The 13,375-nt window shown below is 42.3% G+C and overlaps 2 protein-coding genes across 5 annotated transcripts; one reads left to right on the forward strand and one right to left on the reverse strand.

The window, feature by feature from the left end:
- Positions 1-1,191: 1,191 nt before the first annotated feature.
- On the reverse strand, positions 1,192-5,720 carry zrsr2 (zinc finger (CCCH type), RNA-binding motif and serine/arginine rich 2). 4 transcript variants are annotated; one of them, XM_048979457.1, is made up of 12 exons: positions 5,544-5,720; positions 5,213-5,304; positions 5,043-5,122; positions 4,872-4,951; positions 4,677-4,781; positions 4,383-4,469; positions 3,792-3,830; positions 3,445-3,560; positions 3,130-3,343; positions 2,719-2,774; positions 2,350-2,459; positions 1,192-2,237 (listed from the first exon to the last, which is right to left on the reverse strand). In XM_048979457.1, exons 2-12 carry the CDS (start codon positions 5,260-5,262, stop codon positions 1,348-1,350), a joined length of 1,827 nt encoding a protein of 608 aa, XP_048835414.1. In that variant the 5' UTR covers positions 5,263-5,304; positions 5,544-5,720; the 3' UTR covers positions 1,192-1,347. The 4 variants fall into 4 exon arrangements, with proteins under 4 accessions (XP_048835414.1, XP_048835413.1, XP_048835415.1 ...); XM_048979456.1 differs by having other exon boundaries at positions 5,528-5,719; XM_048979458.1 differs by lacking the exons at positions 5,213-5,304; positions 5,544-5,720 and having other exon boundaries at positions 4,876-4,951; positions 5,043-5,087.
- Positions 5,721-6,113: 393 nt separating this feature from the next.
- On the forward strand, positions 6,114-13,317 carry rbb4l (retinoblastoma binding protein 4, like). The gene is made up of 13 exons (XM_048979484.1): positions 6,114-6,352; positions 6,766-6,910; positions 7,094-7,239; positions 7,416-7,418; positions 8,542-8,715; positions 8,838-8,953; positions 10,561-10,721; positions 11,205-11,331; positions 11,485-11,562; positions 11,709-11,785; positions 12,521-12,578; positions 12,691-12,801; positions 12,975-13,317. Exons 1-13 carry the CDS (start codon positions 6,337-6,339, stop codon positions 13,041-13,043), a joined length of 1,281 nt encoding a protein of 426 aa, XP_048835441.1. The 5' UTR covers positions 6,114-6,336; the 3' UTR covers positions 13,044-13,317.
- Positions 13,318-13,375: the final 58 nt, after the last annotated feature.

Raw genomic sequence — 13,375 nt, forward strand, 5'->3', positions numbered from 1 at the left:
AGATTGTCTTCTCACCTACCCCATCTTTCGCTCTGTAGGTGAGAACAAGCTTGGCTGTGATGAGCAGCCACCTGTAGCAGCACCCAGGTAGCTGGGGGTGAAGGACCTAACTCAAGGGCCCGTCGACGTGCCGAGGTTGGGCTTGGACAGGCAACCTTCCACTCACAAGCATAGAGGCTTAGCCCATTGCTCCACACACTGCTCCACAGAACTTGTAATGCCAGGTGAAAAGCTCTGTGACACCCTGTTCAGGGCAGCGACCGGAGACACTTCTGCGCACTTCCAGGACCAAAGGTGACTCCAAGTGCATAAGGGCTTCCAGTCAGAACACGAAGACACCCAGCAAACTGCAGACCCCTGCAGGTACAAGTAATCTGATGCAGAGACAAAACATCTCTAAATGCACTCCAAGCAGAAATCCAGACGGTTGGTTTAATCAAGAGAACATTCCTGGTGTCCATAACCAAGGATCGTTCCCTGGGTTTTAACACTGCTTATAAAAATGTCTGTCTATCAGGTGGATGGAAGGGGAGGTGAATTAGGACAGTCAGATATAACAGGCTGCGTGAGAACAGCAGACATCCAAGACAGCCGTTTTGGCCATAACCAGATGGTGAACCAACAGGACAATAATGAGTGCCAGACAATAATTCCCTCTATCTGCTGCTCCTCTTCCATATATAAAGGCCTCTTTATTGTCCGAACATAACAATTACTCAATCACTAGTTTTTGTGGAGGCTTGTGCCCTGGCCACACCACCCCAAAAAACACACAACACGCCCCTCTACATACTTGTCCAATCTATCAACCTTTGACATTTCAAATAATCTCAAAACCAGACTGGAAGTAATACTATACATTATCAATGCAACACATGCTGTACACCAGTGCTTGGGAACACTCAGACAGTCCATATTTTTGCACCCTCTCAGCTCCTTTTCAGACGGTGCACATTTTTTCCCCTCTATGTACTGGGAGCTGGAAGGGAGAAAAAAACATGGATTGTCCATGTGCCCCTGAGGACCAGGCTGGTAAACAGTGTTGTATTTCAACAGTGTTTACTGTGGAAGGGGATTCCTGAGACAGGAAGCCAGCCTATCATAGGGCACACACACAAAATGCAAATCATAGTCTAAATAGGATATTTTAGGACTGCAGGAAGAAATTAAGGTACCCGGAAGAAACAAGAATAACATGCAAACTCCACAAATTTAATGTGCACATATGAAAAAGGATCATTATTTTAAAAACTTATTTATATAATATTGATGCAATGTGGCCAACTTCAAAAGCGCTAAACATGAACGCTGCCGCACGGTGTGATGCAATGCACCCCTCCGGGGCTCTCAGTGCGAGTCCGTGCACTCCTCTCCTTCTCCTTCAGGCATGCATGGTTGAGAGCTTGTCTCCTGCGGGTGCATTAACTGGGAGCTTATCAAAGCCATGTCCCCCTCTGCGCTCTGTACACCCTCCGCATCCCCGGGGATGACGCTCCGGTCTTCCTGCTTGCCCGCGCTCTGGGATAACGAGTCACCGTCTGAATCTGCCGATGAACAGCCACCCGACGACCTGCTGCGCTTCTTTTTCTTCCTACTTTTCTTCTTTTTACTCTTCTTAGAGTGTTTGTGGAGTCGTGGGGCGGGACGCCCATCTGAAGGTATATCAGTTCTCTCTGGCTCCTTTGAGCTGCGCTTTTTCCTTGATGAATCTTTGCTGCTGGATGTTCTTCTTTTTGGACTCAAGGACTTTGACAAAGACCTGCTGTTCTGGTCCAGGGGAGAACCATTGCTTTTCTCTGGCTTGACCCCATTCTTATTTCCATATCTACTCCTCTCCCTGCTTCTTGATCTCTCTCTTTGGAAGCTGGGCTTATTCTTCCGTGATGACTGGAGGGACCATCTTCTCTCCCTGCTCCGGCTCCGCCTCTCCCTGCTCCGGCTCCGCCTCTCCCTGCTCCGGCTCCGCCTCTCCCTGCTCCGGCTCCGCCTCTCCCTGCTCCGGCTCCGCCTCTCCCAGCGTCTACTGTGTGACCTGTTAGGGCTGTAACTGCGTTGTCCACGTGATCGGTCTCTGCGCTCCGAGTGCCTTTCAGAGTAGCGACCCGTGAAGGCACCCCCTCGTTCTGGCGATAGGTGCAAATCACGGTCTGCTTCCCAGTACTCGTTGCCAGGGTTTCTGTGTACGTGCAGGAAGTTGCAGTGCTTTCCCTTCGGACACTTACGCCTGTCAAATAACCCTACAAGTAAAAATGTTCATAATCAGCAATGATAATAAAAAAAATTCAAGAAATGAAGCTAATTTTAGCATTTAACTGAAAACCTGCTGCCTGCTATCGCTGGATTCCTTACCGCATATGGCAGTTTTCCACCTTGTGACTGGGGAGAATTCGCACTGCAGCTGTTTCCCCGCATACCACCGTCCATTAAACATCAAAAATGCTTCTTTGCATTGTTCTTCCCTGCAAACATGACAAAACCAGACATCCAGTGAAATAAGCCGAGAGCGCGCACACACACACACACACACACACACACACACACAGAGATTATAGACAAAAACCTTATAGCTACTGCAGATACTGTCCACTAATATGAAATCTAAGAGAGAGTAAATAGGTCAGAAATCTTTAACTGCAAATACATGGAGTCAAAAAAGCTCCACAAGATACTGGGATTCAGAGTCATTGGCAGCGTCGTCTTTTGTTTTTTTTTACTTACGTGTCGTACTGTACATAGACATTTCCTCTTAAGTGAGGTTCAAAGTTACAGCTGACCTAAACAGACAAGAAAACTTCAGGTGAAAATTACAATATACGGTATGGTACCTTAAGAAATATTGCACAAAACAACATTTAAGCCGCAAGACTAATATGATCCACCCATATTCCAACTCCTCATCTAGGCCAGGGTTGCCCGGTTGCCCAGAGCTTACCCCAGGCAGCACAGGGCACAAAGCTGAGGCATACCCCGAGTGGGATGCCAGTTCACCGCAGAGCACAAAGACGCACGCAGTAACACTAATTTGCGAACGTCAGTTAGCCTAACAGCATATCGTTGGACTGAGGAAGGAAACTGGAGTAACCGGAGACTTAAACAGCCAGCGGTTGCAGCTGGAGGACTGTGGCCTACCTTAAACTGCACCACCTTCCCTGCACTCTTGAATTCAGGCAGCACGTCCTCATAGAATTCGAGGAACTGCTGCCGTACCTCCTCCTCGCTATACTCCAGACTGGCGTCCGTGTCGTAGTCATCCCGTCGGCACTGCTCCATGCCAAACGTAACAAACATGCCCCTGATCATTAGAGTGCTGCTGCAGGTGGGGTGCGCATGCTTACGGGAACATCTGGAGGGGGGGGGACAAAAACTCCATGCAGCCGTTATTAAACAAACAAGGTTTAACTGTAAGCTCAATCATTAATAGATCAAATTTAAACGCCAACCAACCTTTCACCAAATCTACAGGCTCCCGTCTTAAGAAAGAAAGGACAGTTTGCTCTATCTTTCTCTGTCCCATAATCCATTGGGGCTTCAGGGTTCTTCCATGGACCACTACAGTCCAGCTAATCAAATAAAATACGGGAGGAAAAAAAGTTTATATATTATATAATAAAAAAAAATTAATGCTTTAAATCAAATGATTAAAGAAAATATTGTTAAACTCTGAAATGTTAATATTAATCAGCATAGTTATTACGAAACTGGCTAGCTATTTCATTTTTGAATGCAATTAAAATAATAATTAAAAGCTGATAAATTATACTGAATTTTCAAAAATGTATATGAATGCATACCTGGCTCTCAGCTTGGTCTAACATTTTCTGTACAGCTTCCTATAAACGATGTAAACACAGGACTGGTGAAAAAATCTGTAGTGGGCTAGCAAATATCTGAAAGCATTAGTTAAGAACACATGGCAGACGGGCACTGACACTACCAGAGGATGTCTGATAGCGTTAGCAAACATCAAAATAAATGAAGGAAAAAAATTTATAAAATTAGCAGAATGCACGCCCCCTGATCTTACATATATAATTACATCAATGTCAATGATATACACAAGAATCACAGAAGTGCAAACACGCTATATTCAGGAAAAAGATACATCCGTGTCCTGTGGCAACAGGTAACCGCAGCATTGTCACTCTTTACGTGTACGTTAGTTAAGGAAAGTCAGAAATTGGACAAATCTTACAGGTAAAACCAGAACACATCAATTGCAAAGATCCAAACTGTATCTCTCTTAAGGACCAGCATAAATACTTAGCCAACCTGCAAGTGTGTAATACAAAACCATTCTGAAAAGAAGGATGATTTGTCACATAATGTAACAAAGAGGATATGTTGCTTCTTATCCCCCTCTATCCTCCTAGAGCACAGATCACCTCTCTGTCTCTCTTCTCCTGCTGCTTCTGCTCCCGCTCTTCCCGTTCTTTTTTCTCTCGTGCCTCCCATTCCTCCTTTATTCTTCTCTGTAAGTCAGAAGGGACAAAAAAAATGAGTTACAGACAATAAAATCGGTTACTGGATTATGCCTATGAAACAAATTATGCCACAAATTAAAGTTACCAACACGAGACTTCCATCAATCCCTTACTGCAGTTTCAGGCAAACCCAAGACATGACATTCTTCGACTTTCCCCCCAAAACTGAGCATCATAGGTACTTCATTTCTTTACCTCCTCTTCCTCCTGTTTTCTTTTTGCCACCTCTTCTCTCTCCCGCTTGAGGTTAAACTCCTCCTGGGCAACACGTTCTCGCTCCATCCATTCCAAGTGAAATTTCTGCCTGAATTAGATACCACACTACTCTCAAAATACTAGTTTAATTAAGCATCACATTATAGTAAATACTCATTTACGAAGTTTTCAGACATGCCTCTCCTCCTCCATCTTCCTCTCCTCTTTTTCATCTCCTTCCTCCGATTCCTGATGTTCTTCATCACCTTGTAAGTCTACAGAAATTCCACATTAACAATGTTAAACGGCAGCAAACTAAAACTGAATTCCTCACCCCTGCCGAGCTACAAGAAGCCTGCTGCTTACCTGAATCTCGGACCTTTGCGAGTGCTTGGCGTCTCCTCTTCCTTCTCTGTTTTTTTAATGCAGCACGGCGCTGGTTTTGCCTGGAATACAAACGTTCATATATTGAAAAACTTTTAAAACAATAGTGCTATCGGCTCAAAAATACCTCTGTTCCAGGTTTAACTACTTACCTCGATGCAGACCCTGCAGCTGCTACTGATGCTGCTGTGGAAGCCGCCATTTTGCTGCATGTGTCTTCAGCGCCTCGAAATCTGCTATGCAACTACATACATTACATGCATTCAGTAAATTCAACTGCATCAAGCGTATCCGAATATTCATAAATATTGTTTTTTAAAATACGTATACGATTGCTTCCGAATACATATATATATCTGCCATATCAATCGCGATCTAGATTATGCAAATATCCGTGTATCAACACCTATATTAAACTGAATTAAAATGCATGTAATTTAAAATGCACTAAACATACTATTAGATACCTGATAAATAGCTAACCGTCAGTCAGCACTCTCAGCCCACTCTTTGGCAATGGCGCGATACGAACAGCAATTGGGACGTCATCACCAAGCGCCGACACGGAGGACCCGCGACGGGCAGCCTTTTTCGATGTAGGGAACATGTTGGCCGTGTCTATGCATGTTCTTCTGTGGCTCATTAGGTGGTATTTCCAGTTTTACAATAACAAAGAAAATAAATGAATAAATATTTTTAACGTCGTAAAAATATGTCTGCCATTTTTTATTTTAAACATATACAAGGATAGGATTGTAAATCCAAACGTTCAAAAGAGATATTTCCCCTTCTTTTAATAAGTTGTTTTAATAAATTGACTGTATGCATGATTCAAATAATAAAAAAAAATTGAATCAGATCACATACCGCAAAAACCATCTCGATGCGACCTGTTTTAGGCACTATAAAAGTAGCAAATTAAATTCATATTTTTTTCTCCTTGTTGAAATTCAAGCTACCAACTTCTTTATTTTAGGATTTTCTATACCAGTTTATGGTATTACCCTGAACGCAGGTCCCGTAGCTTACAGGCACACTGGGAGGGAGGTGTGATAGGACCGTAACCGGAGGCGCGCCGATTTACGCCATTGCACATGCTCTCTCTGCCCGAGCGAAGGCGCGGGTCCGCGGCTGCGAAAAGGAGACGGAGAGCGGATGGGCCACGGAAAAAGCTCCTTTAACACAGTAATATAGGAAACCGAGCAGGAATTACTTTCTCTTTTTACGGCGACTACTCACAATATTGGAAATTACTCGTTTTTGCACGCATTGAGAAATGGCGGACAAAGAAGGTACACTCATTGTTTTCTGTAGTTCCTGGGTGTCTGTCTTAAAACTGCAAGCCGTTTGACACCTCATGCCTTTAGAACAAGACTAATATTTGAAGAAATATCTGGTCCGTTTTCCTAAAGATGATGTTGTGGATGTGTAAAATGCAGTAGTGTTGACTGTTTGGGAGACGTATTCGATTTTTCCACATTGTAACATTTGGTATCAATTTAAAGACGGATTATTTTATGGACGTTCTGCGCAGATGAAAATGAATAAAGCGTGGAAACTTCACATAACTATAAATAACTACTTTCGCATTTCGCTTTATTATCAGAATTAAAGATTACAACGATGTAGTATTTTCAATTCGGCAGATACCCGCATACTTTCAACTAATGTGTCTGTGTTTGTTTCTTCTTATTTTCTTATGTAGTTTACGACGATGCAGTGGAGGAACGGGTCATCAATGAGGAATACAAAATCTGGAAGAAAAACACACCTTTCTTATATGATCTGGTGATGACCCACGCGTTAGAATGGCCCAGCCTCACGGTGCAGTGGCTTCCTGATATTAACAGGTACACGATCACCGCCCAGAAGGTGGCACGCGGACCTTTCTCACCCGTCATTATTGTGGCATATGCCAATGTCCCTCTTTAGCACACAAAAATGGAGGCTGGGCTGCCAGATATGTGGGGCTAATGATTTTTGGCATAACTTGATTGCTGACAGGTTTGCTGGTGTGTTCTGTTCATGCACAGGCCAGAGGGTAAAGATCACACCATCCACCGGCTGGTGCTGGGCACTCACACTTCTGACGAACAGAACCATCTAGTCATAGCCAATGTCCAGATCCCAAATGATGATTCACAGTTTGATGCCTCTCACTATGACAGCGAAAAAGGAGGTGAGTATTCAAGGAAGTATTCTGCAAACTAAGGACACTGGGAAAACTAATATGTTGGTTATATTATTGCATCATCACCCATAAAGGATTAATATTGTCAATTGTATGTCATGTATACATAACCATTATCAAGAAATAAGAGCTTGATTTCTTTTCCATTTTTTTTTCTTTTCCAGCGGGTAAGAACTAAACTTCCTTTATTCAGACATTGCTGGACTCTGGGGTATTAGTAAGTGAGATCATTGCATCAGTCAAGAGCAAGCAAGAGGTGTCAGTCGAGGTATTTGTTTTTTAGTTTCTTTCTTTGGATCTGACAGTACCCTGATTGAGACGTTCATCCAATGATGAGGTTGACTTTGCAGTCGCTCTTCTGTCCTGAAAAATGTCGGGTTTTTCCAAAATTCAGGGACAGCGTCCTGGCCGTTTTTGGGTTATGTTTACGAGTGTATTGGGTTAAAAGTGGCTCATATCACAACGTCATACCTGTCTGTGTACTGTGGCTGCTTTATGAAGACTCGTTAACCTAAATTACTGCATTATAGTTCCCAGCAGGAAAGACAGCATTGTAAGTTCTTAGACGTCTAGGGACTGTCACAGAGTGTGTGAGTTTGTTACAGGAATGTACTGTGGTTAAGACAGAAGTAGTACACAGTTTAAATACCCTTTGAACTGCAGTCTGTCTTCGGTGTTATAACTGTACCACAGATACTGCTGCATATCGGAATACATATAAGATTGTAAATTAGGACATAAGATTGATACATAAATTGTATAGACAGTAAGAACTCCTAGTAGATGGGTTTTTAGAAACTGCAACTTTAAGAGAAATATAACGACGTATAACAAAGCAGTGTTACCACAGGCTAATTGATAGCACAAGAGCTGACATTCCATGGTATATTTCTGGTAACAAAAATATCATGAAACTTCTAAATAAAGACCCAAAACACTTATAATTTTACACATTGAAATAAATGTGAGCTATATATAGGTTTAAAAAGGAAAATGAAAAACAAGTAAGATAATTATGTACCCAGTTATTTGTGAATCGGTGAGTGATGGTGGTTGTATTGGGTGTGGGAAGGAAGGCTTAATTATTGGTGTTTAGTAAAGGGGGAGGGGGGTCTGGGTCTCGAACGTGATCACTGAAGGACAGAGATCCAGCCTGGCCAATAGCATCGCAGAAGCTGAGGGCGTGAGTGTTCGATTAGTGTATGGAAACAGTGTGTGTGTGTTCATTCACAATTAATGTGCCTTTGCGCTTTTTGTCTCTTCACGCTGCATCTGATTGCTTTTCTGTAGAGTTTGGAGGCTTTGGCTCTGTAAGTGGAAAGATTGAAATTGAGATCAAGATTAACCACGAGGGGGAGGTGAACCGGGCCAGATACATGCCGCAGAATCCCTGCATCATCGCCACGAAGACGCCTACCTCAGACGTGCTGGTGTTTGACTACACCAAACACCCCAGCAAGCCAGGCATGTCCCAGTCTTGGTTTCATAAGCACCATGCCTATTAGAGCAGTCTTTAGCTTTTCGCTTGGGGCTGATGATTGGCTGATCTGAATCTTTAAACCTGCTTTTGTTTCCTTGTTATTCAGACCCTAATGGGGAATGCAGCCCAGATCTCCGACTACGGGGGCACCAGAAAGAGGGTTATGGTCTCTCCTGGAACCCCAACCTGAGCGGCAACCTGCTGAGTGCCTCAGATGATCACGTAAGTTCTTGGCTGAAATATCACATGACATGCCTTCATTATACATCTGAGAACTGGTGAATTTTGTATTCCTGCTGCTCAGTGTCCATCGGAGACCCAGATACTTTGAATTTCTAGATCTAACCGAATTGCAGACTGAAATGCAAGACTGAATATATAGGTGTGATTCATCCAGCTGTCCTCCAACCATGTATGCTGGTAGCAGCTCTGAGGTATTGTAGTGATGCCTTGGACAAGCAGAAAATATCACCTGATAAGAATGAATATCCCCCGCGACCCAGTAGGATAAGCGGTTTGGAAAATGGATGGATTGATGAAGAATGAATATATGCCAAGATTTTGCGAAAGTTCCATCTTAATTGGAGTCAACATAAAACACCAAATCCTGTGCTTTAGTGCATTCTAAAGTACGCGAGAGGTACCTTTCTGTTACAGCCGGAGTAGTAAAATGTTGCCCTTACAAATATGTTCAGATCATGGAGGCTACTTGGCTCAACATATCAGCATTTTAAAGACATTGTTGCATTTTATGATTTTTACAGTATCAAACTAGAATACGTTGGCATAAAATACTTGTATTTAAAACTAAAGTGAACTTAAGTGTTCTGCTATATTTTGAACAAACTGAAGTAACTGGTAAGCTGGCTCGCATATGCGGATACCTTGCGGATACCTTGCGGATATCCTGATGCTTAGATTTAGCGCCCCCTTCAGTTGTAGCTTGTTATAACAACAACAATGCCTTGTTCCTGATAGTGAGGCAATTTGACTGGGGTGTCAAACTCATTTCAGTGAACAGGTCACATTGGATCCACTCATGTGGACCAGACCAAGAAAAAATACATAAATGTTAGTTTCTCATTTATATAAGAAGTAGATTAATAAGACGTATACTGAATGCGCGGAAGGGTTGATCATAAATCACCTGCATATGATGAACAGACTTCTCTAACCTTCACCATTACAAAATGGGGCTAGTATCAGCCTGGTGTTCAAATTTAGCTGTCCAGTGTCTTTGCAGTTGAGGGTACTGTCGAGATAGTTCCCTACCAGCTGGTAGGCATCTTGGCCAGCGCATTTGTGTTAATCTCACCCCTTGACCTCATGTGATTTTACATTTAAATATTATTTCATCCATTAAAAAAGACGATATAAAACATAAACGTTTGCCTGTGAGCTTAGTCCACAGTAACACCTCAAGTTGTTGAAGAACTTCACACCATAAAAGTGCACAGCTTGAATCTCAAAAACGGAGGAGAAAAATTAAATCGTTATGTTACTTTTATAGTGTGAAACAACAGGTTACGTTATATAAAACCTTATCATTTTATACAGTTTGATGCAGATATTGAACACGACATGGTAATTAAGGGATAATAATGAGTATCAGTCTATTAGTACAAATTTGGTTAGAATGTTTTCCAAGGATTTGAAGTCCTTAATTACGCCTGAGCTTTACAGTGATTTGAGATGTCATTCATTGCACTTGAGCAAGGCCTGTGATCTTGGGTGGAACACAAACTACCATTTGCAAACATGCAAAAATTTGCAGTGTTGTTTGATTTTGGTTAAAAAAAAATAAAAAATCAGCGATTATTGTCATCCAGACGATTTGCCTGTGGGACATTGGTGGAGGCCCAAAGGAGGGAAAGGTTGTGGATGCAAAGACCATCTTCACTGGGCACACGGCTGTCGTGGAAGACGTGTCCTGGCACCTCCTTCACGAGTCACTATTTGGATCAGTGGCAGATGACCAGAAGCTGATGATGTGAGTTTTTATTGCGTGTTTCAATGACTTCTTGCGATTTCTTACCCTGGCCCTTGAAGAATGCGATCACCCGATTCTGTGAATATTTTTAAAAAACATCTAAAGTTTCATTTGTTCAGGCATATAGTTAGCTTCTTTACTACTGTGATTTCACTATAGTTACTTAGTCATGTGTGCTATATTTTTTCGTATCTTTTATTGTACCGACTTTTCGTATTATATTGTTGTATAGATACATAGTACGTTACCATGCTGTTTTGTTGTCATATTGTAAATTTTGGTTATACAATTGTAAAGCTCTTTGTGACTTTGTCTGAGAAAGGCGCTATATAAATACTTTGCTTGTTTTTGGAAGCCCCCTATAGAGTAAAACATCTATCAGAACCAATCTCTGTCATATGCTCGCTAAATGAACAGTTGTTTGTTTTTAAAATTTAGCGCTTGTGATTCAGCACGTATTTTGTTGCCTGGTTTTCCTCACAGCTGGGACACACGGTCCAATAACACGTCGAAGCCCAGCCACTCTGTAGATGCACACACAGCTGAGGTCAACTGCCTCTCCTTCAACCCTTACAGTGAGTTCATCCTGGCCACAGGTTCTGCTGATAAGGTATGCACCTTGCTGCGACGCTGTTCCTCATAACGCTCCCAGTAGCACTGGCATACTGATCATAAGAAGATTGGTGCTTAAATTTTACATGCTATTTTTTTTCTTTTCTAAAGACGGTTACTTTGTGATCAAAGTGTGTTTCGTTCTCATCAGACAGTCGCGCTCTGGGACCTTAGGAACCTGAAGTTAAAGCTCCACTCCTTCGAGTCTCACAAGGACGAGATCTTCCAGGTAACATTTTAAAGAAGTTAAGGAAGTTATTGTTTTTAAGACGTAGAGGATCTATGAATGTCATGAATTATGTGAGGCACCCAGTTTTTCCTTTTTGTTTAGAGGGTTGTTATAAATTTCAGGTTGTTGGGTTCCCCCCCTCCCAGGTACAATGGTCCCCCCACAATGAAACAATTCTGGCTTCAAGTGGCACAGACAGAAGGCTCAATGTGTGGGATCTGAGGTAAAGGAGGGCTTCTCTCTTCTCTGCTTCGATTGGTTCCTAGATCGCAAATCACGCACCGGCAGTGACCTCTCTAGTTCTCAAGCAAGATTACTGTTGAAAATCCATCTGTCTATACCTAGATATTATGTAGTGAAACTTCTTGATGGGTAACGGCAAAATCTCTGGACATCAAGCACGATCTGAAGGTGAAACATTTAGGTGACAGGCGGTTCTGAAAGCACTGGAACAAGGTTATAGTAGTTATATTTTTATTTAATTTTTTCTTTTCAATTTCAGTTTAGTTTTTATTAGTCTTTGAAGTGGGGTTGCTAGTGTGGTTCAGTTTGTTTTTAAATGTTTAGTTTTAGTTTTTAGTAATGCAAGGCATTTGTCAGAGGCGCGATTGATATAGGTCGGAATCACTTGTGACAGGTGTGTGACGTCATGTGCCTGTCGTTTGTATGGAGCCCTGGATGGGACATGGAGGGGAAAAAAAAGTATATGGACTTTTGCGAGATTTCGCAAAGTTGAGATGGACTTTCGTGATATCCCACAATACTTTTCTATTGCTAATAATAACTGTACTGTTTCTGTCTAAAGTTAAGTGTGCTTTAAGCATTAAACTACAGGGCACAATGCACACCATCTCTTACATTTTTTTTTCTTCTTCCAACTATCAATTTCCCCCCCCCCTCCCCCCCCTAACTTTTTTAACATGTGAAAGGGTCTGTTGTCAACTTCTCATTTTTGCAGCAAAATTGGGGAAGAGCAGTCTGCAGAAGACGCTGAAGATGGGCCTCCTGAGCTTCTGGTGAGGCGTGTGGTCAGCGCTTCCTACCACTGTTTGATTTAATCACAGATAAAACCAGCATTACTGGACAACATGACAGCAGTCTTTTTTTTTTGTCAACATTTCACTGTAGTTCATCCACGGCGGACACACAGCAAAGATTTCTGATTTCTCCTGGAACCCCAACGAGCCCTGGGTCATCTGCTCTGTGTCTGAGGACAACATCATGCAAGTGTGGCAGATGGTAAGTTCTGGGATGAGAATGGGTGTGAATTATGTGGAGGGTGGAGCAGTTGTAAACCCCCCACTGACCAGACCAGAGAAGGCGATAGTGGCATTTTACGTTAATTGCCAAATCTGATGTTGGTTGCATTTTTATTACTCAGTCTCTTGACTGTTATGCTATGGTTTGTGCAGGCGGAGAATATCTACAATGACGAAGAACCGGACGCCCCTGCGTCAGAGCTGGAGGCACAAAGCTCTTAATTCCTTCATCACTGCAGTGTGACTTTGTAGATGAAAACTTCTGGAATCAGTGGAGCCCCTTGGATCGCAGTGGTCTGAAGTACCACGCAACATTGTCTTTCTCCGACTCAGTTTAATCATCTTCCAGGCAACCCCAAACCTGAAGATACCAGCAGTGAGCTTATTTCAGTTCATGTTGTAAAATACATTCGAATATAGATGAATTTCATAGTCCCTCTTTTTGTGTAAAACCTGCATTAACCCCAATAAAATGTTTTGCAAGACCTTTTAAAAATCGTGTTTTCTATTTATCAGCTGAACTGAACAAATTTGCTATTGTTTTTTTTTATATA

This window comes from Brienomyrus brachyistius, chromosome 16 (genome assembly GCF_023856365.1).
Source record: "Brienomyrus brachyistius isolate T26 chromosome 16, BBRACH_0.4, whole genome shotgun sequence".
Taxonomy (NCBI): Eukaryota; Metazoa; Chordata; class Actinopteri; order Osteoglossiformes; family Mormyridae; genus Brienomyrus; species Brienomyrus brachyistius.

Excerpts from the sequence above, each read along its gene's own strand:
- zrsr2 (XM_048979457.1), bottom strand. The coding sequence starts at position 5,262 with ATGGCGGCTTCCACAGCAGCATCAGTAGCAGCTGCAGGGTCTGCATCG. Across the intron at positions 4,782-4,871 it reads AGATGGAGGAGGAGAGGCAT|AAATTTCACTTGGAATGGAT; the intron begins GTCTGAAAACTT and ends TAATTCAGGCAG. Across the intron at positions 2,238-2,349 it reads GTGGAAAACTGCCATATGCG|GGTTATTTGACAGGCGTAAG; the intron begins GTAAGGAATCCA and ends TTTTACTTGTAG.
- rbb4l (XM_048979484.1), top strand. Across the intron at positions 8,954-10,560 it reads TGAGTGCCTCAGATGATCAC|ACGATTTGCCTGTGGGACAT; the intron begins GTAAGTTCTTGG and ends ATTGTCATCCAG. Across the intron at positions 12,579-12,690 it reads ATGGGCCTCCTGAGCTTCTG|TTCATCCACGGCGGACACAC; the intron begins GTGAGGCGTGTG and ends ATTTCACTGTAG.